The 23,386-nt window shown below is 33.6% G+C and overlaps 5 protein-coding genes and 1 pseudogene across 5 annotated transcripts; 3 read left to right on the plus strand and 3 right to left on the minus strand.

The window, feature by feature from the left end:
- The first annotated feature begins 392 nt into the window (after positions 1–392).
- On the plus strand, positions 393–5,290 carry LOC113847257 (annotated as a pseudogene).
- A 642-nt stretch (positions 5,291–5,932) lies between these two features.
- LOC113847869 (arogenate dehydrogenase 1, chloroplastic-like) lies at positions 5,933–8,169 on the minus strand. The gene is made up of 7 exons (XM_027477168.1): positions 7,906–8,169; positions 7,623–7,791; positions 7,052–7,207; positions 6,590–6,672; positions 6,422–6,491; positions 6,214–6,288; positions 5,933–6,046 (listed from the first exon to the last, which is right to left on the minus strand). The coding sequence occupies exons 1-7, from the start codon at positions 8,067–8,069 to the stop codon at positions 5,954–5,956; spliced, it is 810 nt and encodes a 269-aa protein (XP_027332969.1). The 5' UTR covers positions 8,070–8,169; the 3' UTR covers positions 5,933–5,953.
- Positions 8,170–8,569: 400 nt separating this feature from the next.
- Positions 8,570–9,512, plus strand: LOC113847912 (protein EARLY RESPONSIVE TO DEHYDRATION 15-like). The gene is made up of 2 exons (XM_027477243.1): positions 8,570–8,883; positions 8,977–9,512. Exons 1-2 carry the CDS (start codon positions 8,625–8,627, stop codon positions 9,135–9,137), a joined length of 420 nt encoding a protein of 139 aa, XP_027333044.1. The 5' UTR covers positions 8,570–8,624; the 3' UTR covers positions 9,138–9,512.
- Positions 9,513–10,656: 1,144 nt separating this feature from the next.
- On the minus strand, positions 10,657–11,740 carry LOC113848106 (copper transport protein CCH-like). The gene is made up of 3 exons (XM_027477492.1): positions 11,582–11,740; positions 11,408–11,483; positions 10,657–11,277 (listed from the first exon to the last, which is right to left on the minus strand). The coding sequence occupies exons 1-3, from the start codon at positions 11,588–11,590 to the stop codon at positions 11,132–11,134; spliced, it is 231 nt and encodes a 76-aa protein (XP_027333293.1). The 5' UTR covers positions 11,591–11,740; the 3' UTR covers positions 10,657–11,131.
- A 1,439-nt stretch (positions 11,741–13,179) lies between these two features.
- Positions 13,180–15,445, plus strand: LOC113846794 (staphylococcal-like nuclease CAN2). The gene is made up of 9 exons (XM_027475437.1): positions 13,180–13,525; positions 13,635–13,690; positions 13,797–13,911; positions 13,999–14,109; positions 14,205–14,392; positions 14,479–14,535; positions 14,614–14,773; positions 14,863–14,931; positions 15,004–15,445. Exons 1-9 carry the CDS (start codon positions 13,373–13,375, stop codon positions 15,100–15,102), a joined length of 1,008 nt encoding a protein of 335 aa, XP_027331238.1. The 5' UTR covers positions 13,180–13,372; the 3' UTR covers positions 15,103–15,445.
- Positions 15,446–19,908: 4,463 nt separating this feature from the next.
- LOC113847128 lies at positions 19,909–22,703 on the minus strand. Its single transcript, XM_027476015.1, has 2 exons — positions 22,405–22,703; positions 19,909–22,094 (listed from the first exon to the last, which is right to left on the minus strand). The coding sequence occupies exon 2, from the start codon at positions 22,030–22,032 to the stop codon at positions 20,359–20,361; it is 1,674 nt and encodes a 557-aa protein (XP_027331816.1). The 5' UTR covers positions 22,033–22,094; positions 22,405–22,703; the 3' UTR covers positions 19,909–20,358.
- Between the last annotated feature and the right edge of the window lie 683 nt (positions 22,704–23,386).

Here is a 23,386-nt window from a genome sequence, read left to right on the forward strand (position 1 = left end):
AAGATTTTTTAATACATAATTATTTAATAAATTGAACATTTATCACATCATTTGAATAAAGTGTAATTACAAAATAATGGTGTAAATTAATTTTACAAACATTGATATTATAAATACTTTTAAAAATATAACAAAATTAAGTTTTAACCTAAAAGTTATATTTTATAATGTTGAAATAAATGCGTATTTAAGTAAATTTACGTAAAATCAAACTAGCGAGGCTTGGAATTTTGCAACTTAAAAAATAACTCGTATAATCATATTTGAAATTATCGAAAAAAAAAAGTACAGTTCAGCACTTGAGCTACCATGTGGTTCCACGTGGCTGTGTGCATATGAGAAAGAAGCTACGGCGTCGCATAGGAGAAATAATATTCGACAACCATCAGAAATCGACGTAAGAGAAGGCACCAGAGTGGTTCATTACAACAGGGCGCATGTTAGCGAATCTGAAAGTGGAACGAAGAACATTTCGAAGCATCGAAACCAATATACGTTTATAGATAACAACTTGGCATTTCTTCTCCATACGATTTACGCATTATGTTCTTCCACTCTCTGCAAATTCCGATTCCTTCCATGGATTACTCCGCTGCCATTCGATCCTTTCACTGCATCTCTCCCTCTCTCTCTGTATTTGGGTGTGTATTGTGAATAATGAACGCATTTGGCTGAAACATAACGTTTGCAATAAACTCAAAACATAATTGTAGCTCTGCTTCTGTTTGTGATATCTGATCTCTCTCTGTTGCTGAAACTGTCGTATTTTTTGGAGAAACGTACAAGTGTGACGGTTTTTGCAACTTCATTTGCTCTAAGGCGTAACTCAGATTTGCATTTATGCTCTTCCACGGTGTATATACTCCCTTCGCATTTTTATATCTGTCAACCTATGAATGTAATTATTATCTTCATTTTCTGTAATGCTTTTTTCAATTTGTACAAGCCTTTGAAATGTTTCTTTCCTTTGTAACTAATTGACTAGTTGCCTTATATCCTGTTTGTTTTGCTTGGGAAAATCACATTTCAGGTCATGGAAGTTTTATCAGCAACATGTTTGTTTCGTTAAAATTTTGGGTTTTCTAAATCTGCTAGTAGAGTTTATTTAAACAAATGACGTTAATGAATTTTTTTATATGTTTTTAAATAGGGGGGATTGATTCTAGGTGTGAGATTCATTTTTTTAAAAAGTATTCCTACATTTATACTTTAAAAGTGATTTTGTTTTATCATAAAAAACTCTTCTAAAGTATCTTGCTTGAGTGATTGTTGTTGCCATAATGTACAGAATTTAAATTATCATTCTATATTGAAAACCATTGCGAACTGAATGCTTCGTATTACTTTTTGACTTCAGGTCCCACCGGCACTATGTCTCAAATGCAATCCTCACTTCAGAAGGCAGGTATAATTCCCAACCCCTGTGTTGGATGGAACTCTCAAAGTAGGCTTTTCATCCAGAACTTGGTAATTGGTGAGAAGCACATTAATTCTCGCAACAACTGGAAGCAAACATTTGATTCATGTGCAAAAGCAACTGAAGCTGTGGACAGCCCCAAGTCTGAGGGTGGGTTGTTTTGATTTTGAAATGACTTATGTACTTCTGTTTTTATTCTTTGAGGTGGATGGTTGAATGAGGTAATGCTTATTCTTTATTCTTGTTATTTTATTTCTGATATTTATAACAGTTGTTTTATTTAAAATTTTGAAATACATTAATCATTGTAAAAGTTTTTGGTCAGCAGGTTCATATTTGTATGCATGTAATCCAATATTATATTCCCCTCTTTATTTATTACTTATTAGGAAGAAAATGATACGAGAAAGTGTTTTCCCTCACTATTCTTATCAAATTTGAAAATTTAACTTCTGTTAATATTGGCGATCAATATGATCATGTTAGAATGATAAAGAGTTGACTTATAAAAGTACGTATCATTTCTTCTTGTTTCTTTTCTTTTCTTTTTCTCAGAGTAGTGATATTATTATTTGGATGCTTAAAATTATGCAACAATTCTACTTTTGTTGCTGGTGAAGATTATTATGACAATTGAGAAATGTTGTTCGGAGTTTACATGTTATAACTTTGAAGAAGTTGGCTGTCAAGTGTAAATTTTTCACCTAGAATTCTTATTTCTTAAAACCTGATAACTATGTTATGATGTTGCAGCTTCTTTGGATAGAAAACCTTTGCAAACTACTACGTTTGCCAATGGATTTGAGGTCTATAGCAATCCTTCCTTTTTTTTTTCCCTGAAACTTATTAGTGTTTTTTATATTTGATAAATGATACACTTTGGTGTTAATTAGCAATTGTAATATATACATACGTACGTACATACATATATATATATAGTGTGTGTGTGAGAGAGAGAGAGAGATCAAATTGTTCAATGTAAGCGGTTAGAGGGAATTAAGATAAGATATTTTCTACTTAAAATTATTGCCTTTTGTTTAAGACTGTTAAGATGTCCCGGGCTCCCAGCTAGGAATATGGCCACAAAATTTTTAACAAGACTTGTACAATTCTCCTCTTTTAAACAAAACTTTGAGATATAAGTCTAGTCCATTTCTAATATGTACTACCGTTATTCAATTTTAATGTTGAATCTCCTCTTTTGAAAATTTCTTTGACTTGGAAAATGACCGGTTTGCTTATGATTAGGCTCTGGTGTCAGAGGTATGCGATGAGACTCAAATTGCCGAACCGAGAGTAAAGGTGACCTTCTACTAGTCTATGGCTTTTTGCTTTCTTAGAATTTGGATTACACTTTAAGTATAATTCACAAGATAAAAAGATACTTCAGTGTATGCTTATAAGCTATATGGTTTCAACGTCTCCTTTTAATTTGTATATTTGGTTAGTTTCAACTGAAAATATGCAATCTTATGACTTTTATTTCAAAAATGTTGTTTGCTAGATGTACGTAGCTCCCTACTTTGCTGTGTGACGAAATTTAGTGAATGCAATAATTGTTTTTTTTTCTAAATATACTTCATAGCAAATGATAGTGCTGCTTTTGTCCAGTTTAGCACATTGTAATTCAAGATTGAGATAGTGGTTCTTTAGTGCCTCACATCATACCTGAATATGTTATTTTTCTTTTCCTTTGTTCATGAATATTGTATTTTTCATAAATTTGTAGTTAAATATTTTATACAACATTGTATGAAACAACTTAGATCTAACATCTTTTATCTGTACCTGGTTCACCAAAGGAAACGTGATTTCAGCTTGTTGAATATGGTGCAGATTTTGTGAGTGACCTTATTTGACTTCTGTTGTGATAGGTTGGAGAGTTTGAGATGCATCTGAAGCGAAACATTGGAGCAACAAAAGCCCCTCTGTCTTACATTTCACCAACTACATCACCTCTTGTTCCAACTAAACCGATGGTTGAGTCAGTGCCTTCTATCCCACCTCCTTCCCCACCAAAATCATCTCCAGAATAGACCAATTCATTGTTAAATGTTTCCATAGAGAAGTCATCAAAATTGGCAGCATTAGCGGCTTCTGGTACCAATAACTATGTCTTAGTATCATCTCCTACGGTATGGCACATGTAAATATACTTTGAGCTTTACTTTCACTCTTTCGCTATCTTTGACTTGCGCTATGTAGGGTTTGCAATCAATTTTTTCTCTTTCTCTGTTTCCAGGTTGGTTCATTCCGAAGAGGTAGAATAGTGAAAGGGAAATGGCAACCTCCAATATGTAAAGAGGTACATGGTGTTTCTAAGTCATCAGCTTGTTATGACCTCGATCACTTAATTCAATTTCTTAGTAAGCACTGGTTATGTTTGTTCATATCCATAAAATTAATAAATATTCTAAATGAAAGAAAATATTTATAATAATAAAATAAAACAAATAGTGTTCTTTATTATAGCATTTTACATCTATTCTTTTAATATGAATATTCATTGATTATTGTTGAAATGAACAAAAACAACAGTAACTTTATTATGAATTAAACAATTTTTATGTATTTTTTAAAATAGTTTTACTTTCAAATATACAGAATCATTAAAAGAAAACAAACTCTTTGAAGTGTTTACAATTTGATGAATTTGCATCTGCATTTTACCTTGATTCCCACATCCACAATATATGATTAAGGACATGGCCACTTGAAGGAGTGCCTAATTCCTTTTATGTCTTATCCTTCAGATGCTCTGTCAATTTGTTTGTGGATCTCACTTTCATTGGGTAACTACAAATCACTTTCTTCATTTTTATTTTCTATTTCATTTGTAGCATTTTTGAATAAACTCAATTGTCTGTTTTAAATTTTAAAATCGACAGGGTGATCTAATAAAAGGAGGACAAGTTATAGGGTATTTGGATCAGTTTGGCACTTCACTTCCTGTTAAGGTGATCTTTCCCTTTTCTTTAATTGTGGGTCCATAAATATCTACTTCTCCTTACTGGTTTTATTTTGAAATCTTGCACACAGAAGTGGCTGGAGAAGTGTTGAAGCTACTGTTTCAGGATGGAGGTATAATGTCTGATGTTCCATTAACAAATTCATCGATTTGTTGTACCCAAAAAAATGCATCAAATTGTTTGATATGAGATTAAAGATATAATGGCTTCTTAAATATGAGTGGTAGAGTGTATTATGTATCACTGTATCTTACATGCTAGTGTGAAATTTGGGTGTACGGTGTACTAAATTCCTAAGCTCCACTCATTGGATGTCTGTTCCTTGCACATGTTTTGTTAAAGTATGATAAGTCACAGGATCTTGAAGATTAATGGGGTTCATTATAATTTACAGTATATGGCTACTGGTGGTACAAGTTTTCATGGATTTTCTAGTTTGTGACTAATAGGAATAAGTTCTTCAATGCTGTGTTGATTAATTTCTCTGTTATTCTGTGTGAGCATGGTTCTCTGATTTTCTGAAACCTGTGAATTTGCAATAGTTACTGCTCACTTCCAAGACTCGAGCAATAAGCAATATTATGAATTTTCATCTTATTATGGCACTTTGATGAATGGCAATTCATACTTATTGTTCTGCTACTCTAATCGATAGGTCAGTTTGGGAACATACATATCTATGATGAATATCTCACTGTTTTTTCCGTTTACTATTCACAGAACCTGTTGGTTATGGAGACCCTCTTATTGCTGTCTTACCGTCATTCCAGAATATCAAGTGAGCTAGCCATCCTATTGTTGATGATTAGTCCTGCTGCATGGATTTGTGGGGGAGCTGAGATGCAAATTTGATTTATAGTCCAATCATTCTTTGTGTTCTGCAGTAAATAGCTTAAAGGTTGTCAGAAAGTTTTTAGTACTAGAGTCAGAAATAATGATTTGTGCTTATGTATTGGGTAAGGGTCCTTTGAAGACCATATTTGGTATACTAGTTACATAATGTATTAGATTAACTATTTCAAGATCACTTTATTATTTATTATAGAAGAGTGGCAAGTCAAAGGCCATTTCAAAAGTACCATTTCTATTGGTAAAAGAATGGCAGCACTAGTTGCCAGAGTTTGGTTGCTTTGCTTGTTCCTTTTATTGTAAATTAAATATTGGAGTTTTGAACCAGAATTGAAACAATATGCTTACGTTGCTTTTTGCTAGCATTTATAGAAAAGAAAATTACGTTTGTTTTTGCTTAAAAAATGTACTCAGCTTCTATGATGCGGACAGAATGATGTAGGATCACAGTGATCAGGTACATGCAACTAGAGCTAATATGCGTATTCGCACCGATCACCAATCCAATTCTTCATTACCCCTATCATTATCGGAATTACTTGATCCAACAATGTCTGATTTTGAAAAAAAATGTATATTTTATCAGGGACTGTAAAAGGAAAATGATAAACATATTTCATGAATAAATCATTGTCAACAAGAGTATTATGCATCAGCATTCATTTATTCTTATAAAAATAATTCATGAATAAACAATTGTCAGCAAGCGTATTTTGCATCAACATTCTGCCTTTTTTTGATCCAGCTCTTCACTCTTTCTTTGAGCCAGCATCTCTTTAACTTTGTGCAAGGCATGTTCAAGGTTCTCCAGCTGCATATTTGGCATAACTTGATGAGTCTACCGTTATTTACTTGTTTTAAATTTATAGTTTCAATATTTTCAGTACAGTGAATGATTGTTTTTTCCCTATAACAATTAAGTAGACAGTTTTGAATACTATATTTTGGGAAACAGTAATCTGGATTGCAGTTCCATACCTCTTGGACAGCGAATCTATTATGTATGAATAATCCACAATACAAGTCAAAGCTATCCCTAGTGGTGGTGTCCTTCTGCAATAAGTTGTAATATGTCAATGAATTCCATATTTGATTATACCAAGCCTGGTTGGGAACAAAAACATGAAAGGAAAGCTTTTGGAGGAAGAACGGGGAAAATTTGTAAACAAAATGATTGAAGATATACCAATTGCACAAGTGTCTGAAAGCCCTTTGTGTCAATAGGTGTGGACTTAATATCCATTTCTGCCAATGTCCTGATAAAAAAGAAGCCCAAGTTACTTGTACCTAGTGAGCATGTATATCACTGTATGTTTTAATCTATGGTTGATTAGATGTGTAGAATGATGTATACCTGCCTATAGTGTGTGCGATAAATTGACTCTTGGAAGCTACTTTATCATGTTCCTCACAGGACATCTGTAGCATTCTACAACCCTGTTAAAAAAAAGCAGGGTGAAATGGAGAATCAATCACCTTGGATAGTGTAAGACAGTCACCAAGAATTCCTTCGTGCTTGTTTGGGAATCCAAGCAATATTATTCCGAAGTTGGAGGAAGATATTGTTAAAAACTAGCGTAAAGAGTAAGCCTATATTTTCAATCATGCCTATGCTATAACATTAATGACCTTTTCCTTGTGCCACGTTCCTAACCTATTAGTTGTTCTGAATTGTGATTACTGCACTCAAAGATTTCAGCATATAACTAATGTTATGTTGATACTTTATTATTTCGTTCTTCATTGGCTGCACCATTAGTTGGAAAGCTTTTGTGATTTATGGCATCTGAGTATCTGACTGAGGAAATTAACCTACCTCACTTCTAAAAATGTGAAGGAAGTTAGAGCAGAGAGCTTCATCTCGGATCCGAACTTCATCATACATGAAAGTTAGATCTTTCCACCCATTCTTCCCACTCTCTGGTCCAAACATTGGGTGGGTGCAGAGTATGTCCGATTCCTCTGGCAATACCTGTTATCAAAACATTATTACAATTATCGATTTTTTTAGTGCGTGTTAAAAAAAATATTAAACATGCTTTATTAAATACTTTAAATTACCATAAAAAGTATGCATAAAATATTTTTTATAATTTTGAGGTAATAAATATTCTTATTTTCAATAAAAAATTCTATTTTTAACTTTTAAAAAGGTGATACATTAAGAAAGAACTGTAAAATACATCACCCTACCGTTAGTTTATTTCACCTATATATTTCCATCATCAATTCATTTTATAGAACTTAAGTATTATGTCTAGCACTCTTACACGTGACTTCCTCCATCCATGAGTTAAAAAAATTGTTCTCACCAAGACAAACACACATTGAGAAGGAAACAAAACTAGAGGGATCATCCAAATGAAGCAAGTCAAAAATTGAAGTACCCGAAGTAATTCATCTCTTGGGTGCTCTTTAACCGAGAGGACATCAACAAAGAGTGTTGGTCGCTTGAGACGAGTAAGTGGCATAGAGCTGAGAACCTGGGAGAGAGACAAGATCGACGTGCATAGTAGTATGACATCGTTGTCCGCCTCAACGAATGCAACAACATCGCTGCAGTGTGACACATACACACAAAATGATACAATATGAACATAATGAAGGTTGTTAGCCTTGGTGATTTACAAATTAAATTAATTTCAAGCAATTTATGATGATATAATTTACCTGAAGAATTGGATGCCCAGTTGAGAGCAGATGTGGGAGTAATCGGTACGAGAAGTTGCCCGTAGAGTGTGCCCTTGTTTGATCATTGTCTTAGCCAAAAATTGCCCGAAAGAACCAAGCCCAACAATGCCAATTTTCAGAGAGGATGATGAACAAGGTGACATGATTGGGTGACTTTGTTTACTTCTGTTATTTCAGTAACGTCGTACCACAACTGAGAAATAAGGATCGAAGTCCAGTAAAACCTCGTTATATTTATTCCGACAAAATATGTCTCCAACAAAAGACGTTTAAAAATATATATATATTTTTAAAAAACAAATTCATAACTACTAAAGATTCAAATTTAAATTATACATAATGATTCGGAATTTTAATATTAAATAAAGTAAATCTGAGGCCTAAATCGAATGATTAGTAAGTACCATTACTGTATTAGACGGTCACCGACTACGAGAAGATGAGGACGAAGCGAAAATGCTGAAAATGACGTGTAACCTTGTGTGCAACGATCCCGGTCCAGGTCCAGGCCCATAAACGCAATCTAAAAACCGTGGGCTATACACGGATGTCACGTGCGTAACAACACGCTCAATTCCATGTCGTTTTGGCTACCACTTGCCCCTATAAATACCGACGCACAGGGTTGCAGATAAGCATCAAGTTTGGACACTTTACCACTTTATTCGTCGTCAGTGTTTTCATCCTTATCCTGTGACATGGAAGTGATTTCCGGTACTAGGTCTTCTTCATCGTCCTCGTCGAGGTTGAATCCCGATGCTCCGATGTTCGTGCCGCTCGCTTATCGGACAGTGGAGGATTTCTCGGACGAATGGTGGGCCCTTGTTCACACCTCTCCGTGGTTTCGCGATTACTGGCTCCGCGAGTGTTTTCAAGATCCCCAATACCAAAACGACACTTACGATTTCGAGTTGGACGAAGATACCCTCTTCCATCTCCACCAACTAGAACATCCTCGTAACTTATTTTCTATTCCTTTCACTTAGTCTGATTTATATATTTTATTTTTCAATTTAATTTTTTTGATGGATGGATCATGGATGGATGTAGATCATGAAGAAGTCGGAAGGGAAGGGAAGGAGTTGGTGTCGTTGGGAGTGCTGAAGTGGCGTTCATGTGGGGATTGGGCCCAAGTGCCGAGGTATGCAGAAAAGGCTCCCAAGCTTGTCAAGCCCAAGGTGAGCCCACGGGCTATTCATCAGCCCAGGTAGACGATACGCGTCGGTGGGTTAGGTGCCGTTTATGTACATACATAAAAAGTGTGATGCGCTGCGCCTCCAGAGCTTTCTTCACATTTCTTGTTTCGATTTTCAAGCGTTGCTTTTGTTCTATATTATAAACTCAATTTCTTTAACAATGACAATTTCTCTCCTTCTGTAAGCGTTACAGATCTCATTATCTGCAAGGTCTTAAGTTCATTTTTTATTTATTTATTCAAGATGTGAGGTTTCGCAAAGAGATAACCAAAGCGCCAAATCCACAACTTCTGTAAATAATTAACATTTTTCTTCTGATGAGTGACTGTCCTTAAGCCGAATTAATTGACAATTATCTGAGTGAAAATTGGTGAAGTGCTCTTTTAACTTCCAGGCAGATCGGGATCCGAATAGTAAGTAAAGCGGAGAGAGTAGGAACGTTTTAACTTTTTAACGCCTAATATGTTATTTATGAGAAAGAAGGGCAAATCATAATCAATATAATTAAGAAAAGAATAATAAAATTGTCGTACTATTAATTGTTTAAAATTATTTATTTATTTAAATTGGCAAGAGTAGAAAAAAAAACAAAAACTAATGGATTTGCTGTATTAAGTGAAAGAGACAGCAGACAACAGAATACGTAATTGTTTGGACATTGGATGCGCTTTTTAACTTTTATTAAAGAAATATCTCAGACCCAATACCCGAAGCTTCTATATTCAGGACTTTTATTTTCGGATAGGGGGCCTACTGGCTTAGGCCCACAAAACAAAAACTACAATGACCCAATAAAATCTCTGACCAAAATCAGGGAATGATTAAATTGGCTAATGTATCAATATTATGGAGCATATGGTCCTTCTCTAAGCTCCAATTTACTAATAATATTCTACTCCTTTTTTATCCATTGTATTTAATAATCTTGTATCTCAATTTGACACAGCTTCCGTGCGTGGAGTGCTTCTTTTAGTGAGGAAATAGTAGGGGAAGAATCACTTTTGTCATTTTATGCTACTCCAACTCTCACAGGATTTCCCAATTCCACCACTGTATAAGCGGAGCAATGACCAATAATAATAATAAAGCTTTTTATCAAATATCCATTCATTTTCATGTATAAAACACTTTGTCAACGTTCAAAGAGGTGTGTTGTTCGCCTTCACCAAACTCCATGACGTTCATATACTTATAACATTTTTCTTAAAAATTATAAATTAGTTTTCATTTTATCCTCTCACTTTTATATTAGAATAATGTTGTTACAATAAACTAATATTAAAAACTAGGGCCATTAATTTTTTAGTTAACTTCAACCCTTAAAACTAAGTTTAAGCGTCTACAAATAATTTTTTTTATAAATTAAAGTTATAAAAGTAAAATAAATGTTTCTTTTTTTTCTAAAATTTTGCTATTATTAGCTACTTATTCTTAACTCTAAAAGTTGAAGTTAACAAAATCTTAAATTTTTTTAAGAGATTATTCTATTATAGATTAAATCTCAATAAAATTTTGTATTTTAGAGTATGCTTTAATACATCGCAAATTCAGTTCTTCCTGCTTTGTTTTCACTCTAGTAATACTTGAGATATAATAGTATAAATAGAGATACGAGGAATATGATGTGCATGTAAAGACAACTATCACCATTAGTATTTATCATGTAACACACCCAAAAAATAACATGAAAACATGCTTCCATTCAGTTTGTTTAGGATAAGTCCTAAGACAAATCATAACTACTCAAATTATGCTAAGTAAGCAAATAAACAGAATCCTTCTTTTTATTAATCTATCATTTCATCCAATGCCTCTCCATCAGAGATGTTTTAATTCGGTGATAAATGTCAAGAATTACAAAACTGACGTATACCTCTACAAACTCTACATAGATGATAGAATTTCATATCGTGCGTGGTACCATAATCTCATAAGCATAACTAAAATGTTTCGTAGGGAAATAAAACTTAAAAGGCTACGTAGTAACTTGAAATAATGGAATCGTTAGTTCAACAATTGGGTTGGGCTTGAAATTCTTCCCACGGGGTTGCATTCTTCCCAATCTTTTGAAGAACTCTAATCACTTCTTCCTTTGTGACATTGCCTGTAACGATGACCTTGTTCAGCTGTTTGTCCACATTATATGTCTCAATATCTGCAAGGGGTAAAAAATTATTCACTGAAACGAAAGAAGATGTTATTGTAAAGCAAATTACAGTCATAAAAAAACAAAAGATATAGTGTTTTCATTGTGACCTTTGGAAATTAATTAGTTGATTAATTACCTTCAATCTTCTTGATGGCCTTGAGAATTTTCTTGATACACTCGTCACAGTGTAAACCAACCTTCACTTCCACCACCTAACCACATACAATTAACAAAAACCCTTTGATCAGTCCCATAGCTGAGAACAAAAGGATCAAGTTCAAATACAAAGGGGTTTGTGATAGGATCTCACATTCGCCATTCTAATTGACTCTATGATTGGAAAATTGGTATAAAACGTCACAAACCTCAACAAAGGTGAGGAGCAAGAAGAAGAAAATAAAAGTGCAAGGTGGTTTTAATGTCCTAGGTTAAGTGTGACATGAAATTGCAACCATATTTATATGAATAAGCAACACTGGAACAAGTGAAGATGGAATTGGATTCTGTACATGAAAAAGATGGAATATTTCACTTTGTGTCAATAAAAGGTGAAACTTTATTCCTAACTATTGACTTGGGAGTAACTGGCCTCCACTCATTCGGTAAGGTTGGCAACCACTGCTGGGTTTGGCCAAAAAACAAGTGAACAAAGGTTGAGAGCAATGAAACTCTCATTAGATTTGTGACATTTGTCTAGTGGGGTAACGAAAATGCTTAATGCATGTCAAAGGATGCATTAGATGCGTAGTGATGGACAACACAAAATAGAATCACAACAGTGCAAGACGTTTGATTACACTATAACTTCTTTATTATGTAGGGATTTGCGTTAGGTGCAAGCCCAATTGAGTTTTATCGGTTTAAATAGATGAGTAACTAAGAAATTTAGACTTTTATTGATCCTTTTTTAAAAATATGACGAGATATTTCCGCTATCAAAAGTGTGTGTGTATTGATTGGTAAAAGTGTATACTTCATTTGATTATATAAGGTAAAATTTACTGTTAATTATTACTGAATTTACCACAACTTTTTACACACCATTTTCTATTTTTCACAGCTCAATAGAAGTAGAGCCAGCAAGCAAAGTGCATCGCTCATTATTCATAATAGCCATCAATTAATCATACACATGAAACTTTCATCAAACCAGAAAGTCACAAGTTATCTAGGAGAGTCGTTGATACATTGTTCAAGAGTGGAGGGAAAATGATAAGAAAATTAATGGTGAAGATTCAATTCGTGAGATTTCTATAATGTTGTGTGCAGCATAACAATTTCTTCCCCTTTGTATCTTTCTGTCGTTGACGCAGTGCCAACCTTGGCAGTAGATAGTATAGTAGAGAAATACAATGGCTACCGTACTCTAATCTGAACAAAATTTCTTTTAGACTGGACAACTTTTTGTGTTTTTTTTTCTTCCAATTATCTCCATCACTGTGAAATGGAATAATAACCACAAAAGATTCCAATTTCTACCTCTGGACAAAAAAACCATAATACTCCCAAGGAAGCAATTACATATCCCTTGTCATTGTTATAATAGAATGAATACAAAGCAAAGTCCATTAAGGCCAGGGACATATTTTGAGAGTTGTAATAACAATTCAAAACATAACATGAGTTTTTACCAAAAAAAGATATTAAATTTAAAACATAAAATTTGACACATTAATAATTCAACTTTTTTAAATAAATATAAACATTTAAAGATCTCTTAAAAGTTAGTTAAGACTCCTATTAACCGTACGATATAATATTTCATACGGTAGCGAGTAGCACGTAACTTTCAAACATTACACATGCGCGTGTGCATCGTTGATTTTTAAAAGTTAGCATTACGTTAAGTTTTAAACACGCCAAAATCATCTATTAATAGTCGCTAACAAAGCCAGAGTTCTTAACGCGCAAAGGTGTTGCCCACATTTCACGCTATACCGTTGACAATGACTCGAGAACAGCGAATCATACCTCGCCACGTGTCATACTGCTCCATTTCCTACCCTATCCCAATACCAGATTCGCTGCCACCCCTAGATTTTCTCCTTCATCATCTCTTTCATCTTTCTCCAAAGTTTCAGTCTTTGATGAAATTCAATCAATGGGTAACGCCCTTAGATTCCTCTACGCCCATTGCAGCAAGCCTACTGCAGCTGGTGATTCTGAATCCCTTGGACCACATGGTGTTTCCTCTGCCAACGCTAGTGTTTCAGCACTTGCCCATGATCTCTTTCACTTTGACATCACCTCACAGGTACATATGATGTTCCTTTAACTCTTCACAGTTTGTGATTTTGTTTTTTTTTTTTTTGGCCAATTTGGTATAGTGATATTTTGTAAGATCTGTTTGTTTTACTTTTTAGGTCCCAGAAGGACTGACTAAGCATGTTGTGTCTTCTAAGAAGGCTCAGGCTAATTGGTATACTTGGCACATTCTTCATAATAAATTGATTACTGTAAAACGTTTAGAAACCTTCACATGTGAAATATGAGTGCCCTTTCTGTTCGTTACAATGTTTTTGAAGGTATAGAAAGTTAATAAATGCTTGGAAAGAGGCAAAACCCCCTCCCAAGACCCCTGAAGAAGCAGCTCGCCATGTCATTAAGACCTTGAAAAGGCATCAAAAAGCAGATGTTGAGGTTTGCAAGCGCTTTTGTAGAGAGTGTAGTATCACATAACAAATACAAAGCTCATGGCAAATGAAATTTCTGTTGCTTAATTTACAGGGGTTGTTAGCTTTCTATGGTCTTCCTCTACCACACACCCTTGTTGAAGTAACTGTCCAACCCCCTTCATCTTTGCCCGATGGAGTACTATATGAAATGCACACATTACCAGTAAGAATAACATTTCTAGTTCTACTCAGTACATTTATGCTGAAAATGTTGTTGTTGCTGTAAGTTGTAACTCATCATTTTCTCGTTGGGACTAGATTGATCCAAAAGCAGTGGCAGATGGTGATACTATAACAGTGTATGTTAGCACAGCAGACCCCAGGGAATCAGCATATGTCCCTGGCAATGTACATTCGGCAGCCGTGCGAAGATCAGAAGCTCGTGCTCGAAGAAACTTTACAGAAGCAGATGCATTTCACCAACAAATCATTGATTCAGGATATCGGTTGGTTTGTAGTTTCCCTATTCCTATAGTCTATGCTTCCAAGTTTCAACACTACATTTTTTTCTTCTAAGTGTTTTCTTATTCAGGGTGATTGCTCTTCAAAATGAGGAAGTCCTAGCTAAAAAGTATAGGATTCGACTAAGGTAATCATCAAACAAACACTATTATTAAAATGTTTAAGTTGGTATGGAAGGCATTAATGCACACTGGGAACAAAACAGGGGAATTGATGCGCCAGAAAGTGCAATGCCATTTGGAAAGGAAGCCAAAGTTGAACTGACCAAGATTGTTCAAGGTAAGCCATTGAGGGTCCTTGTTTATGGAGAAGATCGCTATGGTCGTTGTGTAGGTGATATCTATTGTAATGGCATTTTTGTGCAGGTATTCACTTTATATATACATTTTAACACTTTGCTCTATACATGCTATGACCTGCTAAGTTTCTCATTTTGCTTTTCTTTTATGATAAGGAAATGATGTTAAAGAAGGGGTTAGCATGGCACTACATAGCCTATGACAAACGACCGGAACTGGGAACAGTAAGTACTAACTCATGATCAGGTTCTCATTTTTCATAGGTGTATCCTAACTTGATTGTGTTCTTTTGCTAGTGGGAAAAACAAGCTAGAGCAAAGAGACTTGGATTATGGGTTTCTAAAAATCCTGAGAAGCCATGGGAATGGAGAAAGGACAGACGAGAAGGTGCATGACATTGCCTCAAATTACACAAGCACAATTACCAGAGTGCTAAAAGAAAATTGAGCTAATCGGCAAATCCATGGGTAAAACTCACAAAAGTCCTTCATTCAACATAAACATGTGTTAACAAATTATATGAATATAGAGGAGCTGTAAACATCTATGTTTCTATTGAATCCTTGGACCATGAAGTTAACAAACCAGATTTCAAGCATTCAAAACATTAAGCTTGCACAAATTGTTTTAGCAACTGGCTAATCCTTACGGTGTTGAATAACTTTTTTACAACAAAAAGCTTAAAGAATAGATTATTTTGTGTGTCAATTTAATTTTAAATCATGTGGAGTTCAAGTTTAAACGTGACATTAGAATAAAAGATTTTGAAGAGTAAAAGTAACGTATTTAAAATTCCTTCAACAGGTAAATTAGTAAACAATCAACGATTTAAAACCCTTTCTCTTCCGCCAGTGCAGCCATAATGTCACTTAAAATGCAGCACAGCAGAGATACGAAGAAAATGAAAATTAAGGATGCAACTCAATATTGAACGAACACATCTTAGGCTTTGATAATATTCATAAAATCAGACTATATATAACAAAAACCAGAAGTGTATGACGTGATAGAAATCAATAAATCACTGCCAAATTTCAGAATCAGATATCGGGAAATTTTTAAAAGGACGAGAACTTCTGGACCATAACTGTTCCCAACGTTATAGATACTAGAATAAGAAAAAAACAAAGGAATGCCCATGAGGCACTCGGTGTATTACATTTCAATGTGTGTCAATAAACGAGCAGTGACATGATCAGAATGTTCTGAAGACCAAAAAGGACACACAGGAGCATAATGTAGAGAGCAATTAATATAATAATAAAAATAATGTTTTTATATCTTGCTATATATAGTTTCGCTTCCAAAAAAAACTTGCATTTGTTAGCATTTCAGACTAGATTACAATAAGCTTTCTGGTTCAATATGTTTGACTAATTTGAGTATGTGTAGCTATAAGTAGCACTTGTCACACTGAACAAATTGCAGCTTGGTGAGCTCAAACTGATATAGCATTGAAACAAATGCAAATGCTTTCTAATTTCTGAATCATCATTCTTCAATATGTTCAACTATTTACAAAATCAACACTTCAAGACTGAAATTGATATTTATAAACCGTACTACACTTCTGTGACAGTTTCATGTGACAAGAATAAATTCATAGGAGGGGTCAAGCGGCTTGATTGTATATTCTGGATGTCTTTATGTCTAAGTCAACTAACATGAACCCATGTACAAAACACCCAAAAGAATCACAAAAATTGACATCTACAAGTATTGAACATTTAAACTCAACAGATATAACTGCATCATCAGTTATGCATGTAATGCACAGAACAATACTCTACATGCTGGTCAATAATTAAACATTTCTAGCTGTAATCTTCCAGAGATTTGATGCGTATTGCGTATAGATGAAATCAGAAACAGGGTCAATACGGTGTGTCGTAAATAAAACATCAATTTGCTGCTTTATGAAAAAGGACAGACAACAACTCTCTTGTAGGCATACCTAAGCAAAACAGTTGATCTTTTGAGTTTCTGTAACACCTTCCTTGAAACGAACAGCACAACCACTTCAAATAGGAACAAGGATCAGTAAACAAAATCAGGAATTTATTTATTTTCATGCTTAAATAAATAAGTGATCGTAACATTAACCTATCATAGAGTACATATTACATAATTGAAATCCAATCCAGCAAGTTAATGATAATTAAAAATAATGGAGCACTGACGAAAAGGACCAGAAATGGGATGAGACCCTTTTTAATTGCGATGATATGAAACACACAGAATTAATAAAAATGAGAACTTTTGAAGATCAATCGAAACCCCATAAGGCAAATATATTTGGGCAACGAGAAACGCCTTCTAGAATAAAACCCACGTAAGATAGGGGGTATCCGAAATTGCTTTCATCCGAGGTTTTCATCTTTAGCTTTGCATATTTCTCAGATGCTGGAATGGCGCAGGCCACAGAGAGGAAACAGAAGGGACAAATATTTAATAGTTTATAGCATGCTTAACTATATATTATTGTTTCATTTAAAGGATATATTTTAAACATTTATCATCAAAATAAAAAGTATATATTTTATAATGTTAAAATATATAATTTAATAATATTTAATATTAATTTAAAAAGTGTTATTATTATTATTATTATGGCTCCCCGAGCACAAGTTTGGGCCATATTGAGCTGTTTTAGTTTTTTCACTCCAGTGTTGGGACCATTGTTGGCCCTTTGTTTGGTTGAGTCCAACTTTGTATCAGGAACAAAACAATAAATATTTCCTTACATTACATGAGTGGTAGCATTTTACCCAATACAACGACCAAAAATATAATAAAAACGGTGATTCCAGTTCGCTTAATTAGACCAAAAAAAAAAGGTCGCTTAATTAGTCTTTTAATTAAATTAATTACAGTAACAATAATGGTAAAAAACATTTAAGTGAGTTGAATACTGGTATCTGGCACCAAATTTAGCTTCATTGTTAGAGTTTCCCACCCTACTTAGGCCACTGTAATAGAATGGTATTTCAGTTAAACGGTGAAAATGAAACACTAAAGGACCACTAAAATACATGAAGACAAGAAGTTAATTAAAAGCACTTTAACTATAAGTTTGCGTGTGTTGCATATATTGCTCAAATTGGATGCAGAAGGTAAATTGTAGACGTCTTATTTTACAATGGCAAGAAAAAGTTCTAAATATTTCTTCTGTTTCTTAGTATATGCAAATTGCTCAAATATAGGAGTATATTTGAGTAATCAAATTTCATAAATCAGATAATGGTGTAAATGGTAAATCGCTAGAATTGATGTTTTAAAATGTGTATGAAAACTGTGTTACAGATTGTTTAGATTTGGACACTCCTAACTGAGCAATTTATATGTACAGGTTGTGCTATATTTGAATGGACTTCTTTTCAGGTTCTATAGGTTTCAAAGTGAAACGATTCAGAAATGGACTTGACGCAAGATTAAGATGAAATTACTGGAAAAACTAGAATGTGTGTACCCATCTCCATACTCGCATTATAATCATTATCTTTGTTTTAGGCAACCGCTGTAATTCGTATCTCCACATGCACATATCTGCCGAATATTTAATTTTCATCAATTTTTCTTTATTAAATTTTCATCAATTTAGTTAATTAAAATATTATTTTATATTTTTATCAACTAATAAAAAATATTAGTTACGAAATACATCAAATATAAAAAAAATTATAATAATTATAAAAAACTTAAATACAATATAAACTTCCAACATTAAAATATTAAAGCTGAGTATTATAAATTACACTACCATTTATCCAACGTAAAAAAGAACGAAAAAAAATTGAACTACAGGTTTATTCTAGAAAAATAACATAATATTGAGTAAAAAAGAAACAATGCTACATATAATGGTATTAAAGACAAATATACAAATTACTACATTTTTTTATAGGTTTATAGAGAAAAATAAAAACATATACACATTTTATTATGATTTATAAATATTATATATTGATAAACAATGGATATCTATATATAGCCGTTAGGGAGTATCAAAATATCTTTTCAAGAAGACAAAAGAAGAATAAGACGTAAGATGTGAGACGACAAATATCCCTGCAATTATACAATGCATATTATGATTTGTTTTGTTTCTTAAACATATATCAGTCAACTTACCTTGATTAATTATTAAAAAAAAACACATCAATTATTAATTGCTCCACATAAATTGGGTATTTGTACCCACTTAAATGTACCTTACCAATCATTTTGTTTTTTTAAATTTATGGTTTGTGTTTTATGTTAATTTAATATTAATTTTGTTTTACTGTCATTGTGGAAGGTCTTGTAATTTAAAAAAATTGCAACACTTTTCTATCGAATAAGTTGATTAGGATTTGATGCCTGGTGTAATGATTGAGAAAGATTGTAACCCTTCAAAAACTAAGTTTCAGACCAAAACACAGAAAATTCAAGCATGTTTCATGACAGAACTAAAGGCGTGTTTTATTGACCAAAAACAAAAGAGCATGTTTTGTTTTTTCAGTTTGATAACCACACATCAATGGATATTTTATCCCTTATCAAAGTCACATAAAAAGTCTGATTCAGAAAACTGAATAATGAATATAGCTGGGTTATATATTTTATGAACTCAAATTGTTTTAGATCCCCAGTTCCTTCACAAAATTAAGTAGGTATTAAATATTATATTATTTCCTAGCTGGCCATAACAAGAAATCAAGGGTATTTATAAAAAAAATCTAATTTAACTTAAAACACACAAACTATAAACTAAAAAAATATTTTATTAATTAAATTGGTTGGATTTTAAATCCATTTAAAAACTGATTCAATTAAACTAAAGTCAAACCAAATTTATAATCTTTTATATAATTTTATTTGTACAATTAGCATATTACTCTTACAAGTATATATTCATGAAATTACAGTATTAGTTTAATTTTTATGGTCTTATTATCTAAATAACATCTTATTATTTTAATGTAATTTTTTAAAATGTCACGTGTCTTATGCTTTCCTTTATTGTATTTTTTTCTCTTTTATATTTAAAAATATTTAATTTTTTTTTTCAGAAGAGCTAAAACAAGAATTTTTTCTACCATCTAACAAAATAAAACAAAACCGATCTAATTTAAATTGCTTTAAATTGAATCTGTTCGGATTTGAATTTAAAACCAAACCAGTTGAATGATCAATTTTAAACATAAACATAATTTCTCAGCAAAAGATGCTACTGGTTGGAATTGATAATATCCAAACAAAATAAAAACGCATTCACACATGAATAGTAAATACAAGTTGGAAAACCAAACCTTGTTATGAATACACAATCATCGATTTTATCCTCACAAGAAGGAACACGCTAAGAAATGTACAATACTCTCCACAATCATTTTCTGTTTGTCGTATAAATCATCTCATACAGGGGGGAAATTGTACAGAAAACCTCAAAAAGAAAGCAAGAAATTTGAGTTCAAACAGACAATTAATTACACAATGTGACTAATAATCAACACCTAAAATCTACATCCTAAAACTCATGGGTGATATAAACAAGATGAGAGAGCTGAGAGAATAAGACCATGACTTGGGATACAATCAACCCAAATTTTTATGGGTCATCCCATATAATGTCATGTTTATTAGGAAGCACAAAAGATCCACTTTGAGGACTAAGGAGATTCTCTTTGTATTGATGGAGGGATTGGTGGATTCATTGTTCCATCTTTATCTCTTTTAGAAGGCTCTTCTTTTACTGTAGATAGTGGCCTATCAGGACTATAATATCCCTTCAAGAAACTGCTTGAACTTAGGGGACTCGATGGCTTGATCATAGAAGGGGAAGAGTTGTAACCCAAAGGAGAACTTGTGCCAGATTTGGTTGATGCCACATCTTCGCGAGGCAGAGGTGAAATTGGCTGCTGGTCACCATTATGAACTTTCCTGCATAATTTATCTTCTACAATGTCATAGGTATTTCCGGTTCGCACTTCTTGAGCAAGAGAGCACCAACAACAGCAGAGCCAAAGTGTGCAATCAGAAGCTGAAGGCTTTCCAAAACAAAAGTCATAAGAAGGCAAATTGAACCTTTTTCTCATTTGAATCCTCCAAAAGCCACCATATAGTAAACCAAAAAAACATAGAATGATCCCGGTAGCTACTAGAGCCTGCCTAACAGTGTCATCCTCAATATTCACAGCTGCCAAGATAAAAATCCAAAAGGGAGCCATACAGAACAGCATAAAAGTGGCAATATGAACATACATGTTTCCAAAGCCAAGTCTCTCCATGTTCCAACCAAAGACACAAAAAGTACAGAAAAGTGATAGATATGCTTGAGAAATGTCATCCCAAATGTCAAGTATTCCTCCACTCCACTGCGGTCTACTTTCTATAATCCTTTGTTGGTTTCTGGATGCAAATGAATATTTCTTCTCAAATGATTTCACACTTGATTGTTCCTGCTTTTGAGCAACAGAAACTTGAACCTGCGCTTCTTCGTCCATCTCAGAATCAAAATCTCTACCTAGTGGGCTAAGAATGGTATACAGACCAGCAATTGCAGGAGCAGCAATTGCAACAGATATGCATATTCCAACCCCTATGGCCGGGCGCTCTGATCTTTTATACCCCAAGTTTAGACCACAAAGTGCGTATTGAGCAAAACAGTTCAGTTGAAGGAGAATAACCACTACCATCATGTGAGCCCATTCATGAGGCTTATAAGTCCCATTCTTGCAATACACCTTTCTTAGTTTGGATATGTCTTTTGGACTCCACCTAAACAGAAGTACAAGGTGGTAACACCTCTTCGGATGCTGGTACAAGCACATCAATGTAAACAATGCATTGAGTATTTGATTGTTAACTTCAAACCATGCATTCCTTTGGGACTTCTTTGGAAGCACATTATTCAACATACCAGTCATGACAAGGAACAAAATTGCACCTGAAACAGCAACACATAAGATCCACACAAAAAGGGCTAAGTTCATTGGGTCCCTAATCCATTCTACACACATCTTCTTGAGTGAACCCCAATCAAGTTTCTTAGAAAGCATGCCACTGAAGCGTTCTCTTATGCCAATTGAACCGGGAGAAGGCACAGATTGTGAAACCTGGTCCTTCAAAGTAGCAAGCCTCTTGAATTTGGCAGATGCAGAACCAAATTTCAAGAAGTTGATCCTATTAGGAATAGAACTCAAGGTGCCATGGAACTTTCTTTGAGGATTTTCATTACCCATCAATGTTCTTCGAGAAGTTGAAATATCTATGGAAGCAAACTCCTTTACTTTACTTCCATTAGATTCCTCAATTTCATCTTTACCATTATCAACAGAAATCATTCTGATATGAAATCTGATCTATTCAGAACCTTATAACCAATGGCAAAGGTACAGAACAAAATCTGCAAGTATAAAAACAGATCAATTTGTGCTAAGTTTTCAAATCCATACCAAATTTCATGTGATTTCATAAGAAAGAAGAAGATATCCAGCCCCCCCCCACAAAAAAAATGAAGACAAACTTCGATATATCATATATGCGATGATGACCCAGTAAACAGCGAATTATAAACTTTAATTAATTAAAATTTACAATTCATAAACTATAAGTTAGAAGATCACCCTCAAAATCAAAACAGTATTACTAGTAATAATAATACTCTGAAGGCATAAGTGGATGGAAGAAAGGTAGCGATGCAAGTGAAATCATACCTCTAATGATAAGCTGAAAAAATAGGAAGAAGGCGTTGAAACCAAGTAAGAGTTGTATTCTCTGCAACACTCACAATCAACTGACAGAATCTAAACTGTGAAAAGTGCAAACTGTGAAACAAAACAATCGCATGTAAACAGTTAGAAGTCGCAAAAGAGGAATGGCTCCTCGTACTTGTACTCAGCACATGGTCAAACAGATTGCTTAATGCCACTTCCAGAAAATAAAAGGGAAAGACAGATAGAAAATATTGAAAAATTATTTGGTAGGTGCAAAAAATATATATTTATTTCTTGTTCAGCAACCACCCATGAAAAATTGAAATTATCTAGAACTAGAATCTTGTCATCTAATGGGTCCCACCTGCCACTACCGTGTCAAATATGATATTACATCTCTCTTTCGTTTCGTGTCACTCGTTTTTTCAATCTTTATTCGTACAATTATGATTCTTTATTACGTGATTGTTACATTTTGGGTTTTTCCTGTTCCTTTTCACAAAACAAGAGATTAATTTTCCGAGAAAGTTTCTTGATAATATATTTTATAAACATATTAATCACATATCAAATTTAAGAATAAGCACTTTAGAGACTCATTACATTAAGTAATATGAACGTAAGTGATAATTGCTGGAGCATAAGTTTAAAATATCAATATTACTCGTTTTCTTTGCAGGGTCAATATTTTCTTTTATGTGGGCTGAGCTCAGCTTGCATGAGGTGGCTCATGAAATAGACCATGCAATGACTCGCCGGTTCCATGTAGTTGAGCTATTTAAATTTTAAAATTCAATAAATATTGTTAAGATGATATCACGTTGAAGAGCTATGCGAAATTGTTTATTTTAGTGTTTATGCCTGCTTCACAATATAAATGATTATTAATTAACTGTTACTATAAAAGTATCTACATATAGTTTTGAGAATCAATGTTGTTTGTTATATTGTATTGTTATTTTCTTCTTCTTTTTTGAGATTA

This window comes from Abrus precatorius, unplaced genomic scaffold (genome assembly GCF_003935025.1).
Source record: "Abrus precatorius isolate BTA unplaced genomic scaffold, Abrus_2018 Scaffold8, whole genome shotgun sequence".
NCBI lineage: Eukaryota > Viridiplantae > Streptophyta > Magnoliopsida > Fabales > Fabaceae > Abrus > Abrus precatorius.

Excerpts from the sequence above, each read along its gene's own strand:
- LOC113847869 (XM_027477168.1), bottom strand. The coding sequence starts at position 8,069 with ATGTCACCTTGTTCATCATCCTCTCTGAAAATTGGCATTGTTGGGCTT. Across the intron at positions 7,208-7,622 it reads CAAGAGATGAATTACTTCGG|GTATTGCCAGAGGAATCGGA; the intron begins GTACTTCAATTT and ends TTTTGATAACAG. Across the intron at positions 6,289-6,421 it reads TTCAGACACTTGTGCAATTG|AAGGACACCACCACTAGGGA; the intron begins GTATATCTTCAA and ends AACTTATTGCAG.
- LOC113847912 (XM_027477243.1), top strand. The coding sequence starts at position 8,625 with ATGGAAGTGATTTCCGGTACTAGGTCTTCTTCATCGTCCTCGTCGAGG. Across the intron at positions 8,884-8,976 it reads CCACCAACTAGAACATCCTC|ATCATGAAGAAGTCGGAAGG; the intron begins GTAACTTATTTT and ends GGATGGATGTAG.
- LOC113848106 (XM_027477492.1), bottom strand. Across the intron at positions 11,278-11,407 it reads GGCCATCAAGAAGATTGAAG|ATATTGAGACATATAATGTG; the intron begins GTAATTAATCAA and ends TACCCCTTGCAG.
- LOC113846794 (XM_027475437.1), top strand. The coding sequence starts at position 13,373 with ATGGGTAACGCCCTTAGATTCCTCTACGCCCATTGCAGCAAGCCTACT. Across the intron at positions 14,110-14,204 it reads ATGAAATGCACACATTACCA|ATTGATCCAAAAGCAGTGGC; the intron begins GTAAGAATAACA and ends CGTTGGGACTAG. Across the intron at positions 14,393-14,478 it reads ATCATTGATTCAGGATATCG|GGTGATTGCTCTTCAAAATG; the intron begins GTTGGTTTGTAG and ends TTTCTTATTCAG.
- LOC113847128 (XM_027476015.1), bottom strand. The coding sequence starts at position 22,032 with ATGATTTCTGTTGATAATGGTAAAGATGAAATTGAGGAATCTAATGGA.